The sequence below is a fragment of the Physcomitrium patens genome, chromosome 1 (assembly GCF_059467195.1).
Source record: "Physcomitrium patens ecotype Gransden chromosome 1, ASM5946719v1, whole genome shotgun sequence".
Taxonomy (NCBI): Eukaryota; Viridiplantae; Streptophyta; class Bryopsida; order Funariales; family Funariaceae; genus Physcomitrium; species Physcomitrium patens.
This window is the reverse complement of record NC_143410.1, coordinates 5498208-5520830: the sequence shown is the minus strand read 5'-3', so window position 1 is coordinate 5520830 and position 22623 is coordinate 5498208. Positions and strand designations below refer to the sequence as shown.

The 22623-nt window shown below is 40.0% G+C and overlaps 2 protein-coding genes and 1 long non-coding RNA gene across 10 annotated transcripts; 2 read left to right on the top strand and 1 right to left on the bottom strand.

Moving 5' to 3' along the window:
• Window positions 1-158: 158 nt before the first annotated feature.
• Window positions 159-6797, top strand: LOC112287962 (uncharacterized). 4 transcript variants are annotated; one of them, XM_024531670.3, is made up of 8 exons: window positions 164-917; window positions 1130-1828; window positions 3118-3598; window positions 3889-3996; window positions 4315-4749; window positions 5016-5106; window positions 5288-5414; window positions 5693-6797. In XM_024531670.3, exons 2-8 carry the CDS (start codon window positions 1807-1809, stop codon window positions 6073-6075), a joined length of 1647 nt encoding a protein of 548 aa, XP_024387438.1. In that variant the 5' UTR covers window positions 164-917; window positions 1130-1806; the 3' UTR covers window positions 6076-6797. The 4 variants fall into 4 exon arrangements, with proteins under 4 accessions (XP_024387446.1, XP_090104486.1, XP_024387438.1 ...); XM_024531678.3 differs by having other exon boundaries at window positions 159-1828; window positions 5031-5106; XM_090248360.1 differs by having other exon boundaries at window positions 163-1828; window positions 2421-3598.
• A 683-nt stretch (window positions 6798-7480) lies between these two features.
• LOC112287946 (ankyrin repeat protein SKIP35) lies at window positions 7481-11524 on the bottom strand. 5 transcript variants are annotated; one of them, XM_024531648.3, is made up of 2 exons: window positions 10329-11524; window positions 7481-9823 (listed from the first exon to the last, which is right to left on the bottom strand). In XM_024531648.3, the coding sequence occupies exon 2, from the start codon at window positions 9783-9785 to the stop codon at window positions 8085-8087; it is 1701 nt and encodes a 566-aa protein (XP_024387416.1). In that variant the 5' UTR covers window positions 9786-9823; window positions 10329-11524; the 3' UTR covers window positions 7481-8084. The 5 variants fall into 5 exon arrangements, with proteins under 5 accessions (XP_024387416.1, XP_024387395.1, XP_024387404.1 ...); XM_024531627.2 differs by having other exon boundaries at window positions 10638-11524; XM_024531636.3 differs by having other exon boundaries at window positions 10830-11524.
• Window positions 11525-13424: 1900 nt separating this feature from the next.
• Window positions 13425-15378, top strand: LOC112289324 (uncharacterized). The gene is made up of 4 exons (XR_002971832.3): window positions 13425-13679; window positions 13904-14072; window positions 14479-14539; window positions 14767-15378. It is a non-coding gene; the product is annotated as an uncharacterized LOC112289324 (long non-coding RNA).
• Window positions 15379-22623: the final 7245 nt, after the last annotated feature.

Genomic DNA, 22623 nt, shown 5'->3' with positions numbered 1-22623 from the left:
TACCTCGTCGAGTCATGGTCGATGGTCGACGTCTTCTGGCGAGAACAGCCACGTGGATTAGTGGAGTTTGAAGGAGGGCGTAGTAAGAATTGTTTTTTTTTTGGTCAGGTGGGGATGGTGGAACGGACTCTTTTTGCTTTTGCTTTTTCTTTTTTCTACCTGTCTGGGAGTTGGGGACGGATTTTGTGATTGTAGTGCATGACGAGGATCAGTGGATGCCGCGCTTGGGGACAATTCGCGCTTGTCTGGGGCTGACCTGTGGATAATGATTCGGGGCTATGAATAGGAATAAGCGACGAGGAGAAGCTTGCTTATCGTCGGCTGTTGGTCATTTGCTGGACTAAAGGATTGATTTGCGCCCCCCTCCGACATGGTTGCAAGTCTGGAAGCGAGGAACCCAGGGAGTAGCTTGCTAATCTTTACCAGGAATATCAGCATGCATACTGTTTTCTGGACCTTGTGTTTATGAGAGAGGCACAGTGGAGGCTTGCGCCGCTGGCAACGACTGCTGCCCTTTTTCACCTGAGGTGTTGAGAGTTGCTGATCAGTTGACGTGAGCGCTCAAGTGAGCGATCGGATGGTTATAGTGAAATGTTTCCAGCGTCGCAAGTTGCTGGAGTGCATGGGGAATCCGGGTTTAGTGACACAGCCGGAGATACAGTAGGATGATTGGGTGCAAGTTACTTGGTGGATTCTAATCTCGTTAGGTCCTGTTGGTGCGTAATCTTGCCTATCACCGATGAGCCTTGATGATTTCACACTTTGGTGGAAACAGTTTTAGCGCGCTCGCGCGGGGAATTGGGAGAAGTTTCTGGTTGCCGGTATCGTTGGTGGTATAGAGGTTGGATAGCCACAATCAAGGAGTGCCGGGATCGGTTTAGGTTCTGGCATGAGTGCTTCTGGTTTCTGGGGATGAGGTGAGAGGAAGTGTAGCAGGCGAAGAATATATATTTTTGTTTTCTTCATTTTGTTGCATTTTTCTTAGTTTCGTCTGCTACTTGTTTCTCATCCAGAGAAGACCTTTCCGTTTCTGTAACGAAATTGGTACCAAGGACGCCGTTTCTTTCCTTTACAGGAAGGCAAGGCTTTCTTCTGATGTTGCGTCACCGGATTGTTTCTCGTTATACAGGACGAAGCTTAGATTGCACTACTTTGCGCGGGAGCCTTTCATGTACAGGTTTCTAACCTTCCAGGCTCAGTCGGAAGCTCATCGCTAATTCGGAACTCCGAGATTTTGATATCACGCTTAAAATCGCAGGTGCAAGTGGGAGGGCTCATTTGAAGTGTATCTCGGAAGTAGATGGCGGGAAAATTGCTGGAGGTAGTGAGAAAGGCACGCATGTCATCGCGTAAAAGGGTTCTGCAAACTAATACGATTACCCCCTAATCCAGTTATCTAGCTCAAGAAGCGATGTGCTTTTTTTAAGTTGGGAGGGATACGTCTTATTGGCATCTGATTCGACCTTTAGGTAGTAGGATTGTAGAAGCAATTGTTGGGGTATAGAGACGGCGTAACCTGTTACAGATTTTTCGATTCACGCAGCGAGGTTTAAGAGAGTGTAAGCTTTTTTTTTGTGGGGGACCCTAGGGGCTAGCCTGTTATCAAGGCTGATGTCTTGTAAAGGTTTTGTGGCGGGGTTTTTGGGGTTCCAGAGTTTGGACTAGGCCCATACTGTGATTATTGTCGCTGGGAGGCAATCAGCGAGGTTGGAATCCCGATCCACTTGGAAGAGAACCTCAACATCCGCAGATATTTTACCTTTCGCTATAGAAGTTGTTAAGGACAGTTGGCGTCAGGGGCAGACTATGGAGGAGTCCAAACAGCCAGGTGCAACCATCTCTGCACTAATATCTCAAAGCTTTAGCATTTTGTAATTGAGACTGAGCTGAGAAGGCCCCTGGTGTTCATCTATCTCCATGAATCATTTGTACTTGCATTCTGTCAGGGCATTATGATCCTCACCATGATACAGTTCTGAATTACGGTTCTGGTCTTATGTTTAGACCATTCCAGCTATCGTCCTGTGGCTCCTGTACCCTTTCGAGTATGTTAAACGCACCAGGAAGGACGGATTATGTCCAAGCCCTGTCACATAATTCAGAATTTGGTGTACCAATCTATCGTTGTACATTCCGGAATGGATGGTGGAAATAGGAACTAGGTTTCTACAGTTCAACAGGATTTCCCCTTTTCTTGTTACGGCTCTTAGAGATGTCATCCTTGATTACAAAACTCCAGCAATTTTGATTTACAGCTAGTGCCTGTTATGTTGAGTTAGGTTACTTTTTAGAAAGTGTAATTTGGCATGGTTTATGAAATTCTATGTTCATATTTTGAGCCCTCTCGTTCCTTTCAAAGCTTGCCGACCTGAGCGTTTTTTTTGTTTTTTGTTTTTTTTTTGGCGCTCTCCTTGCTCCAGGTCCACACAAAGAGAGGTTTCCTATGAAACTTAATTGGGTTCGGTACCGTAAAATGAACTGTAGAAGGAACGAAAATATGAAGGTGGTGTTGTCTGCCGGTCGTTCAAAGAACATTGTTGGCGTTGTGACTACCTTGCACGAGATAGCTTCACTAGGTGTCGGTAAATGTCTTTGTAATTGACGTTTCCGTTTTGGATTCTCGAGTACCTCGTATCCTGTGCCGCTGTCCTTTGGGAAATTTACAATCTGATTGCGATTTATTATGCTAGTAACCTAATCTGATTTAGAGAGACCAACTTGAGTGCCCTAGGCTGTTCTTTTCTCCATAGTACACTCTCATCATGGCACAGTGCTTGCGCAGGCCTTCAAGCGTATTTTCATAGTGGTACTCGCTGCCAGAAATCGTAACCAGTCCACAAGTATTTCAATGTAGTTTTAGATAAGCGCTGATGGTTAGAATATCATCGGTTCAACGTATATTTACCTACGATTTGAACGGGGCTCAGCGTTTTGCGAGTCTTCCAATGTACTGGCTGAATATGTGTTTAGTCACATTTAGATAAAATCGGGATGCTTTGTTGTAGAAATTGTACGCTATGTTTCTTGTTATAGCAAGGTTTACATCCCCTCTAAGCTTTGAAAGGTAACAAAATGTTGTAATCGTCGTCAATCTGATGAATCTAGTAATGTGTACAGGGTCTAAGGCTATGCAGGGATTCCCGAGGATGGATAACGTGTCCACAGGGAAATACGGTGACCGGTCAGTGAACTGGGCACATCCTATGAACAATTCTACGCATTTGCCCCCCAAAAGCCCTCATGGGGGTTATTCTATGTTCAGTTCGTCGAGTCTCTTCGAGAACAATGGAGGGTTGAATTTTCCTCCATGTCAGCCGATTCGGGGTGGTGAGCACAGGCGCAGTCCTTCTGCAGGGTATGTTCCTCAAGGGCAGCCAACTTGGCAATCGGTCAGACTTGCATCTTCAGATGGAATTGTTGTGAAGAAATGCTCACATCGCCGATCGTCGAGCGATTCTGTGGCCTTCGTGGACAACTCCTACCAATGTATGAATTACTTGGAACATGTTACAGAGGAGGATGAATTCGTATTTCAGGAGCCACCGATTTCTGCTTACAGGCCAGCGCATCGGAAAGGCTTGAGTGCGGATTATGATAGGTGAGTCGAAACATCTGAGTCCTTCTCTTTGTTCGCATTCAGTCAGCTACTGCTGGTGATGATCTCGTGTATATCTGAGTTTGAACTAGAGCATACTTTGCAGGTCGAATTGTCCTTGTGAAGACTGTAAGGGGCTTGGTGCCGCTGAGGGCTTATTCGGGCTAGATATTAGCACTGTCTTAATTACTTGTTCTCAACGCTTGTGCAAGAGGTAAGTTGTATCAACGGTCGAGGATCCTGTCGTGTACTATTGAACTCTGATTTTTGTGTGTATCTTTCCCTTGATGCAGCTATTCTTCTATTTCCCCCACCGGTAATCAGAATCCTCAGTATAAGTTACTTGAGACACACAGGTTATATCCCGGAAAGAGTATGAGAGGGGATCATAACATCAACAGGTGAGTTTTATCGTTTGCATAATCAATTGTGCAATTCACCGTTCATTGTTTGAAATGTGAGGTCGAGCCTTTAGCAATTCGATTATGCTTCCTGTCCTCTGTGTTGCAGCAAGAGTAATTTATTTAATAGTCTAGTTTTAGAGGCGACGAGGGTTTTTTCCTGTCTCTAGGGTGTTGATCTTATTTTTTATTACTTTATAAATCGTAGGATATGCAAATAAAAAAATATTCTTATATTAATATAGCAATGTGCTGAACGTTTTTTTTTAGTTTTCTACCTGAAGAAGTATTGGCAATTGGTTGTGCTCTGTCTTTCAGGCTGGGCAGAGATTACGTACCCAGAATCCGCGACAGTGAGCCTTTTCAAAGACAGCAATCTAGACATGAAAATGTAGCAGCATACAATCGTGTCGGTTCTAATTTGGCGAAATCCGTGCCTCAAGAAGATAGCCGGAACTTGGGAAAGGCCAAGAAGCACGTCACTTTAGCTATTCCTAACCTGAAAAGTGATGGTACGTCATCGTCTAAAGGAAGAGTTCATAACTTGGGTACTAATTCAACCCTCGAAAATCGTTCAACTGCTTCTGAAAGCAATAGCCTCAGTGACGACTCCAACGACGATGTACGTCCTAAGAGCTACGAAAAATTAAGAGGTGACTCAGAATTACGAACTGAAGGCGATGGTAATGCTCCAGCTCTGGCACATGACGATTGTACGAGTTCTGAGCAACTGGATCCTAAGAAAGCGAAACGGTGAATTTTCTTTCTTTTATGCTCTTCTATGGTTGGCTAGATAGTTTGGTGACGTAGCTTGTGTGAATACGACTGGCAAGTATTTAGATTCTATTTTTGCGCAGCTTTTCTGGCTACAGGAATACTTTTGTATTTGTCATAAATTCCAGATTATCTTCTTCTCGCTTTGATTGTATTGGTTTCCTCTCGTTCAATCCCAGTCGAACACTGGTACTGTTTGCTCTTTGGAACCTACTGTCTGATGAACTGTAACACTTTTGTCATAGGATTCTTGCCAACAGACAGTCGGCTCAAAGATCACGCGTCAGGAAGTTACAATATATCTCTGAGCTCGAGATGAACGTCAGTGTATTAGAGGTACCAGAACTGCTCAAAGCTGTATATTTTCATTGAACGTAGTTGGTGACATATTGCTTGTCCATGGTATCAATTTCCCATTTCGATGCATGCAAGTAGTAATGGGAATCTCCAACTTTTTTACCGTTTATGCAAAATTCAAGAAAACTCCCTGTCTTACATGGTCTTTGCTCCACTGCAGTCAGAAGTTGCGTCTCTTTCGCCCAAGGTTGGATACTATGACCATGAAAGAGCACGATTGAGTGCGGAGAATGTGCTGCTCAAGCAGAAGCTGGCAGCGCTAACGAAATCTCAACGCCTGAAAGAGGGTAAGTAATTTGGTAGCATCTTGTCCGCATGACATGCTTCACAATCGAAACCAGGTGCTGTATTTATGGAACCTTTCGTTGGACGATAGTTGATATAGTGTTGGGTTATATAGTGCATCCTCTTGGTAATCAGGACGTATTTTGCTGAATCTTGCTGAAGTCTGTGCAGGGCGCTAAATAATCTTACATAATAGTACTCGGTTGTCCACAACTTAAAACTAATTCATGCATTGTTGATTGCTCATGTATCTGAAGTTGCGCTTTTAATTGTTGAACAGCTCACTCTGAAAGCCTCAAGTCGGAAGCTCACAGGCTCCTACAGCTCTACAACCAGCAGCAGCAGCAAACTCAACATCACGCTGAACGACGGTCCCTTTCTGCAGACATCCTAGACCTCCAACTAATGCGTTTCAGTCAGCTTGACATCGGCCCTCAAATTCCCAAGCCCAAGTCCCCAAATGGCTACACATCAGTGGTGAGGCCCTCCAGTGGCCGGCCTTCCTTGTACCCATCCAAAGTCATCTCCCCCCCACATGATAGAATCATAAGTAGGCCTTCCTCTCACACCATTCCACCATCTTGCATGGCTCCAGGGGGCAAGACCTTGGCTGGTGGGATGATGGGCGGGTCGAGCACTTCCTTCATGGTGCATAACTTATAACCCTGTGAGAACTGATCTGTCTTCCCTACTATCGACAATCCCTCACAACGATCCTGCGACTTTGTGATGCCCTTTCATCTGTCCCCAAGTTTGGAGTACATTGAAGAGCTCTTAAGAGAACCTCCGCTGGAAGATTAACCTACGATGGAGAATTCCGCATCAAAGTGCGAGTCCTTTCCAACTTTCAAGAGGCGTTGGAGATATTAGGACCTCGTTGTGCTCAATGGATTGCAGCAAAGCTGACCAACTTGTAGTGCCTTGGCCAAGACCCCGAACTAGGACGACTATGCGCTAAGGCACTCTCTTCAGGCTTTATCTTTTTACGTATCCTTCTTTGTATAATTCGAGACTGCTTCCCCATACATGAACGCGATGATATTGTACATGTTCTCACGGAGATGCGGTCACTCCATATCCATCGATTCACGGTTGGAGAAGGAGTGGTTTTTCATGCTCGGCTCCGTTTAGCTCCCTGTCATGACCACCTTGGCCAGTGGAGTGTAAATTAGGTACTCTCTCGGAGTGAAATTGGTTGAAGTTTTAGACCTCTAAATGACTATGGTATCATAAAAGAAGAAAAAAAAAATAGACACATGTGACACACTCAGGCGCGTGGATTGACTAGCTGTACAATCCTCTGTTGACACTGATGAGAGACTCTCCTTTTATGTGCATTGAAATGCACACTTTTGTCCATCAATATGCATGAGAATTTCGAAACATGTTAAGTGTTGTCCTGGTGTGGATGGACAGAGGTTCAATTTTAACTGTCATTTTGGTTTCAGTATCCTTGAATTTGTAGTTAGCTCAAAGCTATAGCTTTGACAGCACTTTAGAGTGGTATCAATACTTATTTACTCATGAAATGTAGTAATTATACAGAATGTCTAAGTGCAATAATCCCGACCAGGTGGATAGGAGTTATTACATGGGTGATCAAATAAGGTGTACAGCCCCAACACCAATCATTGTTGCATGCTGCCACAATCTTTGTTACATGAGGAAAATGTGTGCGCACATACAAATATACATTGAAAAGTATCACCATGGAGAGAATTCTACTCAACAGAATAGAGATCTGATTCCTGCAAAATCAGATTATCACATGGAATCAGTGCTGGTTCGTACCCCAAAGCGATCATTACAAACAAATTCAGTCGAACTGATGAATGCGACACTAACGATCAGTTTTCAAAACCTCAACTGAAGAAGACCTGTGGGAATAAAAAAAAAAATTACTAATCACGTTGCAGCATCATACTAGCCACTAACAGCAAGTAATAATAGTACGCATGCTCTTGTTCCAGTTTCTACGTCGAAGATTCCTTAACAAACCATTACACTAGATAAATACGTGCGCTAGAAACAATTCGACGCTTATGTTCCCGATGTACCACATGAAACCTTTCAAAGTTCAAATTCAGCGCTTCCATTTAAATTCAACATTCAGCCATTACTGAGCTTTAGATATTGAGCTGGCAAAACCACTCATTGAAGGCACTGCATGCCACTTCTTCCCTCATTATCCTCTAAAAAATCCAATTAAGATGCTAAATATGCACCTCGTGACGAATACTAACCCCAAGTGCTCCATAAACTAACGCTACGTTTTGGCTATTTTTTGCTCCACAACCTACAAAAGATGCTAAAAACTTAATTTTTGATTTTTCCGAACTCAAAAGACGAAAATTATACTTTTATACTAGCATAGTATGATGGTAATTTCCAAGGTATGTTCGCACAAAAAAATTCCAGCAACTGTTCGGCAAAAGAAATACCTCACATGTCCCAAAAGATTTATGTACCTCCGCATCTCAACTTCATAACAATCATGCACCTAAAAAGATGAATGAAGAATAATGCTGATAAAATGCAGCAAAGTTGCCAATTAATTCCAAGAACCGCCCTCAATTGGACATGATCTGAGTTTAGGAACCGGTAGCAAGGATAAGAAACTTGGCGCCGGCAGAGATCTGCTGCGCCTTGCTAGTCTGAAGGAGTTCACTGCTTCATGAAAAGGTGCAAAAAGATGTTGCATCGTCGACTTGGACAACTTCTTGACACCAATCAGGTAGACAGACCGCAAGGAAGCCCAACAAAGTGGGTTTATCAGCTTCAAGGACTTTTGCGTCAGCCAACTTGCCACTGCCTCTATACAAATGGAGCACAGCCGTTGTTAGTTCTCCTCTTTGTCGCTGTGATAATAGAGTCCCAGGTGCTTGAGAGCAAGCTCTATAAAGTGGCAAATAAGCGATTGCAACCTGGAGTTCCACGGGCAACTCTTTGAAGCCAGAGTCGCTGCGCCTTCTCAGAAGCATCCATGTCATGTAATGAGCATCGCCAGCTTTGACCCCTTCGTTGAAAGCTTGAGGAGACCACTCTTCTATCAGCCGCCTCTTGACAAGATGATCCGTCTTTGGCAACTCTGACAATATTTCTGCTTCTCTGAGAGTTGTAGCAGGATCATCCAGAAAATTGGCATGCAGAGCTAAAAGCACCCCCTGTGGACCACGAGGTGGACCCCGAAAAGTTGAAGCTGCACATCTCACTGCGGTCACCAGGTATAACAGGTCTCTAGGCCTCGGAAGAGCGTTCAACAAGTACTGTATAGCTTCAGCTTGGCAAAAGGTCACTGCCATGTCAAGATACACATATGCAGCCTCGTAACATTTCTCCTCCACCAAGCACTGCACCACTGGATATAAGACATTTGATCTAGCCGCTTGATAGACAGCAAGAGTTGTGACAGAAAAACTCAGCTTTCCAACCTCGCACTCGACCAGGAGAAACTTCAGCATTCTCAAAGGCCAGTCTATCCTGCAAGCCCCCAAATCGCATTTCCCTTCTCCGAAGTGATATGAACAATTCGCCTCATGTAGTAGAGACGTTTTACATGCAGATTTCGCATGTAACATTTCAGGGCGATCAGAAAGACCTCTGTACACAGCACCATTCCTACACACTACTAAAAGAATCTCCATCATATCCTGTGCATCTGGTACAAATGTTGAATTGCAATCTCCATTTTTGTGATGCCGAAACTTGCGTCCCGAATGTGCGGTTCGCCTTGTATCTTCCGGTTTTACCAATTTAGTGTAAAGGGTGACACACACCATCAGCGAGATTTTGCCCATGAATTCTGGTGTAAGATAACGAGAACCAAGGGTGATAAGACTCTCTAGAATCTTAATCTTTTCTTCAAACACATACTTATTCCAGTATCTGATCAGTGCATCGCCACAAGTCGCTTGTACAGCTGTAGGGAAGCTTCTAGCACCAGCCTTCGCCACTTCGCTGATAGCATTACTAAGGAAGTCGGTCTCTTCCGTAGTTTTGCAGCTCCATATCCGGGCTGCTCCAAGGAGCAAGCACCTATCCAACCCTTCCAAGTCGGCCACCTTTATCACATGATCAAGAAGATCCTTTCGCAGACCGACTAGGGATCCTACAAAAGCGGCACCAATAACAACCGGCCGTGCTCGAGGGAGCAACGCATCCACAATATGTCGATGGCCGGAATAGCCAGCACAAGCTGATGCAGATGAAATGTTTGTCGCTCCAGCCTCAATAAGGGTATGCAAGATATCTTCATTTCCTAGGCTTGCAGCTTGAAGCAGAGCATAATTTAAATCCCTTTCTGACACAGGCTCCGGGTGTATTCTTCCACATGCTCCCTCGCATGTATCGTCCATATCCCATGCACGTGCCATCAGGAAATGTTCATAACAGATGCTGCTATGGCATGAGGCTGCATTTAACATCGTATCACGATTAGGAGACACTCTTAAAAAATGTTCCTGGCCTCAAACTGTGCAACATCAGTATGACCTGGACCTTCATGATTCCTATTCGAATTCCAAAGCAAATTTTATACTCTAAATCACAACCTCCAGAGATACCTACGATACCGCTAACAAAGGTACGCTGAGGAGAGAAAACACCCCCCGTAACCGGTAACTCTCTCATAATCTGCGCAACTATATTTTATTGCACTTTTCAAGTGATACCTATAGAAGCTCAAGAGTCCACCCCAGCGATGACAGTGAATATAGATTATTGATTACTATCACAGAACTTGAGCACACAAAAAACCTAGAGCGAATATAGCAACGAAACTCCATAGTGCTGCCTAGAATTCATTTCATATAGCACAGATTTGATTTTCATACCAGCGACTCGCTAAGACAACCAAAAAAGTATAATCATTTCAAGAACTTAAATAAAGAACGAAATAGAGATTAGCTGACGCTTACAATTAACAAACGCTCACGTCGTTTTTACCTCTAATCGAGTTGCAGTCCTCTACTGGCTAAACAATCAAGATCATACAACGACTAAGCATTTGAGGTAGAAATGGAAGTACGAAAGCATAAACGAGGATATGCTACTGATTCTGACACACTCAGGATTCTCTACAGTCTAATGGAACAAAACACACAAATTCCTCACATTTACAAGGACTAAACAAATGTTGACACACGAGGACAAATCAATGCTCATTTTCTCCTAATCAGACTTTGCGCTGCAAAATATCCCAGTCTCATTTTCTGAAAAGACCGCACCTCTCACGCAATCAGCAGATATCGAGCGGCTCTTCGGCAGCGACCCAATTTTCACCAAAACTACATGCTAGAGTGCCATAATTTCACAAATATATCCAACACCTTGTAGCTTAACGCCGAGGCAATACCCTAACGTTCTCATCGGGTAAAAAAAACGCGCGCAGAAAACAGTTCCACAGCACAATTACAAACCTTACACAACCGGGAGTAACGAGGCACCACATCACCGACCCACCAATCCTGCACCTAGCGTTAATCCTACACTCTACGCAACTGCAGCAACTTTCTAAAACAGTCAACGCCGGAATCCTCTTGACCTTAGTCCGCCACAACAAGAGTTGTATGCTCTTTCTTTGCAACCAAAGCCTCATTCGTGATCAAATTTCCTAAGAAAAAAGAAGAAAAGAAAAAGAAAAAGAAAAAGAAAAAAAACTCGGCACACTTACACGTACGCGCGCACGGTCAAGACCTTTCACTCCTCCACAACTACAACTCATGTCTCTAGAGCACGAAATGCCGGCGATCCAACTACCACAAATACAACATACTCGCTACTCACTCAGTACTCCGCTACTTTCCGCGGAAAAAAACTAAAATCGAAATGAAACACCCGCGTCCAATAAGACTATCGAAACCTCACCACAAATCTAGAACGACACTAAGCACCGAAGCGGCACTTGCACCATGGGACACTCGCCGTCCAGAAGTGCACCGTCGAGCACGCCCCGAGCTCCGCCATCATCTCCGAATACCAAAGCTTCCATCACGCACGATCACGCTCAAAACCGCATTATCCCCTTCGAGAGCCTCCCGGTCGGTGTTACCGTCCGCTGGACGCCCGAGCTCGACTCACACTCGTGAAAACTCCCTGCTAAGTTTCAATTATGGAACTTCAATTACATTGTTTGTTAGGCCTTGAATGGTTTCCAGAATTGCTTTATTTTAATGTGGGTACCACAGTGCAGGACGGCAGAATCTTGGGGCTGCAGTTACTGCCCTTTTATAAGAACAGTCTGTAAATTAGATTCTTATTGTTTTGCCACTCCTTCAAAATTCTATCTTACCATCGGGAACTTCACACTCATTTATGACTTTTAGTCTATTTTAATTTGCCCTGTGTATCATGGGTAGTTATTGACAGATTCAAACAAGCAACATGACTTATACTTTGTTTTTGTTTTGTTTCCAATTTTTTTTAATAAAATGACAATAAATTTTCGTTTTCAGTTGTATTGGTTTTATATGAACTTGAATTGTCACAATTATGGATATTTGACTGATAGGGTTTTTTTTATTATTATCACTTCTAAACTGTCAAGGTTCATTCATGTCATCAGAATGCCATTCAAATGCAAGCAGAAAATAAAGTACCAAATTACAGCTATATGAGGATTCATGTCACTTCATTTAACCTTCTACCCACAAACAAACACATTCAATAGAGTGCTAAACTCTGCTTAGATTGATTATTATTATTACAATGTAGCCTCCTTCTCTGTCAGTAATATTACTCCAAATTTAGAAAAAATGAAATAAGAAAAAGTAAGTTTCTTGTCTTTCACTTTCAAAAGATTGGTGGCATTACCCAAACGTTGTACCCTAAAGCAACCCCTAGATTGATTAATTCTTCAGTACACTCTTGTGCAGCTGGAAGATTATTAGTGATTGGAGAATTAACCAATTAGTGGCATTCATTTTAAGTCAATGAAGGGGGGAGAAGATTGGTCAAACAAGGAAGTTGTGGAATGCATTCAAAGGCAAAATTAATACAACACATTATTATAGTTTTAAGAATCATGCCATACAATACATACTTAAATTTGGTGGGCAAATTTTAGGGCCTTCAAGGAGACAAGAAATACTTCTCTTTTGTATCACTATAGCTTCTACAGAAGATGTTCATTGAAAGCCTTGAAGAGTGAAACTTCAAAGGCAATTTTGTGATGTTTTCCTTTAAAAAAACAAAGTTTATACATACATACATACATACATACATACATGCATGCATGCATAATTTCATGTCAAAACTTGCAAGCTTTTAAGATTGAAATGGTCTGGTACATACACATACTATAAAAAAAATTATCATAAAAGTTATAAAAAAAACGTACATGGGTATATATTATGATTATTATTATTTATCAAATTCAGTAACACTTTCTTATAAAATGAAAACATATGTATAAAAAATATTTAATCACATTGAAAACTTCATTATGGGAAAATTTCCACAATACACAAAAATTGAGGATGGACACTAAAACCTGTTATTGATAATATTAATAATAATAAATCATGAAATTCTACTCAAGTTTAGGAGTTTCAAAATGAGCAGAATGTTAACAATCAAATGAGTTACAGGATTGTATTATTTTTGCAAAAAGGAACAGTAAACTTTAGTGAGCACTAACAAAGTGTTCTTCAATTGGCAACGTGAAAAGGCATCTACAAAATAATGTGGAAATAGTGGAATGTTTTCTATCCAATCTAGGGATACCGAAATTGAGCAACATGTATATTCCAACCAATCAAAGAATTTTAAAAAGTTGCACCCTCTTGACTAGTCCCCTAAGTATAAAGACCCCCTTAAACATTTCAAGGCAAAACTTGTGGCATCCCTCTATTCTTTAAACACACCTCTGTCCAAATCGAGACCCGGACCCACCCATTTCAAATATTTGCGGTCTGCGATACCCAGGGGGAAATAGGCCCCGGTCGCACGTTGTTTCTGGGTATCAATTGGGCTGATTCCCCGACTTCGTTTTCAATACTACAGTGGAGGAGGAGTACTCAAAGGGTTCACGATTCAGACGAAGGCTGCGGTGACCTTGCCAGCAGAGGCAAGGGCTGAAAGGTGCCGAGGAATCTCCGGTGCACGCGATAAATAGTTATTCTTCGGCGGCGTGAGGCGCGATAGCATGAACCGCTCCTTCCTCGTCCCAATTCGAGGGTTGTTGTTCCATATCCAGAATCTCTCCGCCCTGCTCGGTGGTGCGGCGAAACGCTCCTTGCGACGTTGCGATTGTCGGCTGTCTCCATGACGTAAGATTCATGTTTTCCTCCTCATTCCCACAATCCAGACCAGTTCGTGAACTGTTGTTGCCTTCGCTTACTTGCGGCTATCGCGTTGGCTTCGGCACCAATGCCCAAATTCGATCGCCGAGTTTCGGGATTGTGCCCAAAAGCATTTCGGAGAAAGTCGAGCAAAAAAGTCGTGTTTGTCTGGAGGCAGTTTGATGTGGATCTCCTGGTGCTGATGTCTGCAGACCGAGCAGATTCGGAAGAGCCTTTGCTTGTTGCCAAGGATTGAACACTGGCAAAAGACACGGGGAGTGAACCATCATTCACAAAGCAAACTGGCTCATTTACTCGAATTCCCATTTCGAAAGCGGGAATGGGGTGGCCACACAATTAAGTTAATTTTACAAGAGTGAGGTGGGAAAATCAGCTTGACTTGTAGAAACTTTGGTTGAAACTGATTTTGTTTAAATCCAAATTTTGTTGGATTCAATTGGGATCCCGTAAATATCCGTTGCTGTTGTTGGCGATTCTTCTTGTTCGGCTTTGTGTGTAAAAACGCTTTCAACCTATTTTTGATGCGAACTTGATTGGTGTGTTTGGGATAAGATATTCCATTCCTCGGAATAGACAAGTGTGGTGGGTTTTTGTGCACATTTTATTGTTTGAATAATTACGACACATTGAAAACTACGTGCAAACAGAAATAACCTGTATGCATTTGATCTACTTTCAAAGTTTGATTTGTTGAAGTAGTCATTACTATTAGTCCATGTATAATGGTAGTATACATTGATTTTCAAGTGTTGTGATTTCTATGTAGATAAACAAGGTTTGTGGTCCACAAAAAGATTACGATGCTCATGACCATCAAAGTCAACCAGGTGTGCATTCCAAGCCCAACTCTTGTGGATTATCCAAATCGTTGCATTATTATTATTATTATTATTATTACTATTTTTGGCATAATCTCATTCAACCGAAATCAATAAATTCAACCTATCAAATTGGACATGTTATTTACAGACAGTGAGAAAACCAATGTTATTAAAAACAATAGCAATAACACTATTTTCAACAACAACAACAATAATTTAATGTGGTATGTCAGTCTAACTCTCTAAGCAGAAGCTTCAGCCGAACAAATGAAGGGTTTCACACCGGGAAGTGTTTCCGGAGAATTAGCTCATTACCCAAGATGGTCAAACTTCTCCTACGGCACGGAATTGGGCCTTTCCAGCGTGGCACTTGGGGATAGGCAGAAGGGAATGACAAACCAACGTGGCAACCTTCTCGCTGTTTGCTTGATCTCACGCTCTCACATGCACGTTCCCAACCTTGCTTTGCAGCAAGATCTTTTCCTCGACCGTCCCGCATCGGAAACTGTTCTGTCGTGCGTGGAAGGGGGTGAAATTTATCATCCATCGAGAAGTTGGATATAAGGGTCGAGGTTTCTCATCCATCGAGCAGATGGATTCGGCAGAAACTCCCGCACGCGTTTCTCGAAAGTTCCTTAACCCAAAAGCTGCTGTGTGCACAAGTTTGAGTTATACGAAATGGCAATTATGTATGTGTGAAAAATATAGTTGCACAATTGGGAATATGTTGAAAGCTATTACAAAGGATATATTTCTTAAATAGGATCATATTTTTACCAAATATATACATTCTTGATGAAGAATATGAAGAATATGGCAATCATGATGAATGTGGTTGGTTTTTATTGGCTGCAGATCCAATAGTGGAGAAATGAATCTAGAGGTCATTTTTTTTTTTGTTCATGATGGTTAGGGTAGGTGGATAAATTTAGTAAAAACTTAGGTATATTTAAAATTTCTCTAAATATATATATATATATATATATATATATATATATACATTGCCAAAATAAAATTGTCTACCTTGTTATTGAATTGACATATAGGAATTAATTGTAGGAAATTATTATCATTGTTAAAGAACAATAACATAGAGGAATGTTAAATAGTCCCAATTTTTTTCTAAATTTACCCACCCTTGATGAATAACATAGTAATCATAATGAATGTGATTGGTTTTTATTGGTTTGAGATCCAATAGTGGAAAAATGAAACTGGAGGTCATATATTTATTTATTTTCATGATGGTTAGAATGGGTTGATTTAGTAAAAACTTGGGTCTATTTAACATTCCACATAATATATTGTAAATCAATTTTAGGTACAATTCAATTTAGTTATTATTTTTTTTTTTTGTACGATGTTGCTTATTTCCCTGAATGCTACATTACTTGTAACATTAAGATCAAATTTTTGTTTAAAAAAAAAGATTGGTTACTTGAGAGATAAAATTAGATATATAAACATAATTTGACATTAAAAATATCAACAGTTTAACAAAGAAACACTTGAAAAATTGAAAGATCTTTATTTTTAAACAAAAAACTACAGAAACACATATTGTTTAGAATATAAGTAATGTTCCACAAGCCCATGATTTCAAAAAAAAAGAAGAAAAAAAAAAAAACTATTAAATCAACCTTAAAGATGCTAATATACAACATTCCAAATTATTTGACACCATTAAAAAAAAGTTTGAATAATTTATCAAACAATCATGCTGTGGAACTGAGTTTTTGTGGAATATATTATTCTACTCAAGAAAGTTCATGCAATATCAAAGGAATGAGTTGAAGCTTTACAGTGATATACTTCCCAACAGTAAAAATATGAGAATCAACAAATTTCACTTTTAAATTGAAACTACTTGATTGAACAATGATGTATAAAATTCAAGAATTAATTGAGTTTTTGATTATGCCTTGAATGATGAAATCAAACAAGAACTTTATATGAAGGATATTTTAAATCTTGATATAGTAAACATTGGCATATATTGTTAATGACACGATTGCAATTAATTCCTTTCTTGAACTTGTAATTGTCAAGATATAAAGTTATATTGTGATCCAAGAAGTAACTAACTATATTATGAAATTACTTTCTTAATTCAACACTAAAAATAACACTTATGAGTTTCTTGTAAGAATACATATCTACGGAGTCCATCAATATTATACTTCATAGATAAACTGAACACCATTTATTATCCCTCAAAGCAAAAGTATTTGCACTTAATAGCATTTGGAACAATCTTACGCTGTTTCTTTGTTGGTTTGAGTGATCAGTGATGGTTTTGAATCCACTATTTCACACAAATTTAAAATCACTACTTTTTTTCTTTTTGATTGTTACTTTGTTAGTATTGCTTTATTTTCTTTCTTTTGTAAATAATTTATTTTCTACAATATCAACTGATACATTACGACAAATTCATTGTTTTTATTTTTTATCCATCAAACCATTCATATATATATATATATATATATATATATAATAAGGGTAAAATTTTACTGATGTGCCTAATCAAACATATGAAAATGATTCTACCATGAAATTGATACAGAAAACAAACAAGTAACAAAATAAATTATCTTTTCTGTGATTTTTTTAATTTTATTTTCATTTTTACTGAATTTTGCCATCCTGTTACGTAGTCATTCTTTTGCTTTTCATGCATCACAATTTATTTTAAAAGTTCAGAAATAATGCCCACATGTGCATCACTTACACACAAAACTTGGGTCCTTTCCCCAGCTTTGAAAGTATGGTTTTTATTTATTTTTAATTAGTTTTTTTTAATGTTTTTAAAAGAGGGTGGAAGAAGTTGTAGTGTGCCCAAGGACGTGGGTCTGAGGACTGTGCTCAACCATATACAAAGTTTGTTGAGTTTGTTAGAACATGGAAGTGTGTCCAGTACATCCGACACAAAACTAAAAACATATAAAATGACGTAAACTAAGTAATTTAAAGACTTGAAATGTAGTTAAATGATCTTCCATGCAGTCAACTCAATCTGCCATCATTCTCCAATTGTTTTCAGGGATAACCCACATTTTAACCTACACTTATAACACAATTTGTAGGTCTCCCACAGCTAGCCTTGCAGAGCACAAAAACTAGGGTTTACTGTATGATATTTAATACAAAAGATTTAATTTTTGTTTAAGATTATAGGGTAGTAAATTCACCATGTAAAGTAAGTTGTTTTAGGGATAGCAGAGAACTAGTTTGTCATCCACACTGAACATGACTTTATGAAGGGTATTTGTGGCTATTGTTTTGGGTTTAAAACTAAGTAGCCCAAATTCCATCAATAACATTAATTACCCAGTACAAATCCAACATGGATGCATTGCAACATTTGACATAAAGGGATAAATAAGTGTTGGTACTACACCAATTAACAAAGCAGAATGAAAGGACTTTTTAGTTTTAGTTTTTTTAGTTTTTTTAGTTTTTAGTTTTTTTTTAGTTTTTTTTTTTTTTTTAATAGTTTTTTTGCAAAGATCCATAAACCATGTGCATGTGCAAGCACACACCAACAAAGGGAGGGACCCATTTTCGGAAGCAAGTTTTTTGTTGAGGGAATTGCCTGCCATTTGGCTGTGTCCCCTTCCCCCCCTGCACAATTCAGCAAAACAATTCTAAGCACCCCCTCATTTCTATAGAATTCCAAAAAGTTTGTGTGTCCCAAGGACAGTTCCAAGCCCACCTCTCTTCCACACACATGAAAAATAATAAAACAACAAAAATAAAAACCAAAATAATTTCGTCCAGACTAGTCTTGTACCACCATTCCCATGCTCCCATGTTCCCAACCTCTGTGCCCTTGGAAAAAAAATTATATATATATTAAATAAAAATAAAACACTGTGGAGGGTGGGTGGCCAATTTGCTGTTGGTGAAGTAACAGTCTGTGAGTGAGTGAGTGGGTGTGTGTGGGAGTGTGTGTGTGAGTGTGTGAGTATGTGTGAGTGTGGGAGTGTGTGTGTGAGTGTGTGAGTATGTGTGAGTGATTTGCCCACACTAATTGGGCCCCAAGTTGGTTGGATGTGTGGGGTGCTTATAAACAAATGGTTTTTGGGGGGATTGTCTGTAAGGGAAGCCCCATCCTCTCTTGGAATACACACATGATACAAATGTATGTCACAACTTGCCAAAACCCTGAACCAGAAAGTGATGCAAAAAATTGGTAGTACTATTGAGTGGGTACAAGTGGCAAACAAAAACAGTTTTAAGGATGACTTCATTGGCTTTTTTGTAACGTCCAAAAGTAATGGGGAGTAGGAAGTTGGCCTATGCTGGTAAAACAACATTTCCAAACAAAAGGAATAATAACTGCAGTCACTTTGTGACGATGTTCTATGTAATGCATGTAAATCTGTTAGGGAGACAAGGTGCAAGGATGTAAGCATTCAATTGTATGAGTATTTTTTTTCTATTGAAGTTGAGAAGGCTCTGAATTTTAGCCAATCAGAGTATTGGACAACTTGTGGGCTCTTATCCTCTCCCCTTGTACAATAAATTAAATACTCCTGCATATTTTTAACATTTTTTAACATTTTTATTCTTATTTAATATATAATATATAAATATAATTGTAACTTATAAACATGAAACTGAAACATCTAGTGTAAATGAAAACAATTGCTTGCAATTAAATAGTAAAAATTCCTTTGTAGATATGTTTGGAGATCTTTTTTCATTTTACTTTACCACTTCTTCAGTACCATTGTTAATAATAGGTATAAAAATATATACAATAATTTTGTGAATTAGAAGAGTGGAGAACTCTGTGTGTACATGACCCACTCTATGTAAACATGAGTTTTTAATGCCATGATTCAATGTTCTTAATATATATTTTAAAAAAAAACGTAATTAACTACACATGGATATTAAAAAAGTAATGGACATTAAATACTAGCACAGGAGATGCCTTACTGAGGTTGTCCCCCTCCCCCCCCTCTTGTGAACAATACATCCTCCAATTATTGTATAAATGACCTAATCTCTTCAATTTCCAATTTGACTCAAGTTTACAATTGCTGTATTGTATTCACATATTTCTCCCCTCAATATAAATCTCAGTTTCAAAAAAAAAAAAAAAACGCATCATAGATGCCCCATTTAGGCTCCACTATCCAACAGCACTGAGTAAATAGTTCTAATTGAGGTGCATTCATTTGTAATTTGTTTTTCTAAAGTTCATAACTATTACAACAACTACTAAAACTTTGGAGATATTAGTTACAAAAGTAGAAGTTTTACCTCAAAAAAGAAAAAAGAAAAAGAATTAGTGTGAAGCTTTCTCCAATGCCAATTGGGTTCCATGGAAAATAGCCCCCGAAGAGGATCACATGATGTCTGTTGCGTCAGAAACTGTGGCTGTTACTGCAGTTGTAGAGGCTTGGGTATTTTTTTGCACATGAGGGTGTTGCCTCCATGTCTTGGCGTTGATGAGCGCCGAGGTGTGTGAAGATGTCAATTGCACAGGGTTAGTGCATAAACTCACCATTATTGCCTTTCCTCCGTGAGGCACCCATAAATGGCGTGATGAATGCTCCAGGGATGCGTGCTGGAGGAGATGATCGCAAATAACATGTGAAGTTGGGAGCTTTGTAATGCGAAATTAAAACACAGGAGATTCAGTTTCAAGTGTACATCGGTTGCTGTCCCCAGTTGCTCACCAAGTTACTCTTCACACGAAGTCGATGAAACCTAAATTATTTTTTTATTTTTTATGTGTCGTCACTCTATTATCTCCGAAGTAGAGTGGACCGAAATGTTAACTGTGCAATACATTCAATAGCATGACACAAAATCTCACGAGATGCATTTTATGATTTGGGATTTGTGACACGATTTTGTAAAAAAATTGACCATGTCAAGTTTATGTGCAAGTGTTGACTACACATGAGGAGAAGTCTGTGCGTGCCTCATAGGATCCTACCCAAGTTGCTTATCCTTAATTGTTGGTTTGTTTGTTTGTTGCTGCTGTCCTCCTCAATGCTGTTGAACATTTCTATTTTCAGTTTGGGGGATCTGTCATAGCTGGCTGCAATCACGTGTGGTGATGAAGGTGCGTAAGCAGCTACGGTGGAGTTAAGCGGACTTGAAACGATGGTTGGTGCGGCAGTGAGGTGCGTGCATAGAGCACGGCAGAAAGTTTGCTTTTGCACGGCCGTCTGCCTCATGTGGGTTCCGATTGATGTTCTCCACTCCAGTATTATCGTCGTATTGTACGCGGAGATCAATGAACTAAATCAGGTTTAGGTCCACCCTCTCATCAGAATTGCGGTTACAAAGAGTGGCCATCAAGTGAACACGATTATGCAACATGAGTAATCGAAGTATGGATGGGAGTAGGACGGAGGATTCGGCTGATGAAACCAATGGGTTGGCTTCGAAATTCGTTGGTTAATGGTTCACTGACAACTAAGAACACCGTAGATATCATTCAGAAACCAGTACATGACAACTCGGATCTTCACAACCTAGCATCAGTACCGGTTGCCACACCATAGATAAGACTAAGGAAACGCCCTTTGCCCTGGTTCTCTGTGTGGAACCTATGCCATTCACTATTGAGTGCTTGGAACCATTTATTGCCTCAGATCATAGCTCTCATCCTGCATCGGATCTCCCGCAACTGGTTCTTAAAACACCGGAAATAACACATTCATGGTAGGAACCCACTTTCATAGAGTCATCTTCGTAATCTGGCACCCATGAGTCGGCTACACAACCTCTCAAACAGGCTGAAATTGCTGCATTTTCATAAGGAAATGATTTATAACCTGATATTTGCGGTCATTGCCACCACATATTGATGTGAGGATGTAGCTGAAGATATCTCACTAAAACAGTGGAGACATACATTTCCGGAGTGAAGTAAACGATTTGCACACGGATATGTCCAGGAGACTGGACATCGACGTAAATCGATCAATGATAGTCTTCGTCATGTTCCTCCCGAACTTTTCTCTGCAATTACCGTCGGAAAGCACCAAAGAAGTTGCGGAGAAGTTAGGAACCATGAATTTGCAACTAGGTTACCTATGCTTTCAAGGTTTACACAATCCTTGGGGCCACTTTGCTGCAAGAGTGGCTGATATATCGACTCAAACCATAGCTGCTCTGACAGAGTGATCGATGTTTGCAAACACAATGTTTACAACGCATCGTGATCTCTGCATCTGACACCTTCACAAGGAAGATGCAAAAAAATCGCTGCAGGGACCAAGTAAGTGCAACGATTTCCACTCCAACAGTTGAACTCCCACGTGCATTGCATTGCTGCTGTTCCGTTACACCCGATCAACTCTTTCAACCCATATCGAAGTTCGTGACCAAGTCACGAGAGACTAGAATCTGTCAGGTTTCATCGGGAACGAGCACAACATGCATGTTATTCTTGGACTTTGCCTGCACCCTGTGATCCCTGCAACACAAAGTCCATCCAATTACAAAATTTGCACTTTTATGTGTAAGGGAGTGAACCAAAGTATGTTTCGAATTTAGCTTCACTCTTGCCCACCAATCATGCATGGAAGGAGGCCCTAAAGGAGCAAATAGGTTGTCATGTTAGGAAAGTGATGATCACTACAACTTGATCACTTCACAATTTTAATTCAAAATTTGATCCATTTGGTACACAATGTGGTTCATTCTAAATAAAAGGTCATAAACATATACTAAACTGCAATAGTTAAATATCACAAGGAGCTCACTACTCCAAAAAGCTTTGAATCCTAAAAATTTAATGAAATTAGTAGAAATGCAATGACTAAGACTAGGGTGATATGAAACTTCATTGTGTATGTGATGATCTTTAGGAAGCCTACAAAAAAAAAACAACTTGTACAAAGATAATGATATTTTATTTTATTTGACATTTCATTATTGTTGCTAAGAATATAAATCTTGGTACTTTTATTGTAAGTTGTTTTTATGTAAGTATGTCTTTTTACTGGCTACTTAAGTATAAAATAGTAATTAAAAAACTTAAGATATGATGGTAAATTTAGCAATTGTAATGTAAGATGTTTTTTTGTGAACTATGACTAAAGTGATTACTAATCTTA

Bases quoted from the DNA above. Each gene is read 5' to 3' on its own strand.
- LOC112287962 (XM_090248360.1), top strand. From the start codon at position 3,096: ATGAATCTAGTAATGTGTACAGGGTCTAAGGCTATGCAGGGATTCCCG. The intron at 5,107-5,287 runs GTACCAGAACTG...GCTCCACTGCAG, and splicing joins TGAACGTCAGTGTATTAGAG to TCAGAAGTTGCGTCTCTTTC. The intron at 5,415-5,692 runs GTAAGTAATTTG...ATTGTTGAACAG, and splicing joins ATCTCAACGCCTGAAAGAGG to CTCACTCTGAAAGCCTCAAG.
- LOC112287946 (XM_024531648.3), bottom strand. From the start codon at position 9,785: ATGGCACGTGCATGGGATATGGACGATACATGCGAGGGAGCATGTGGA.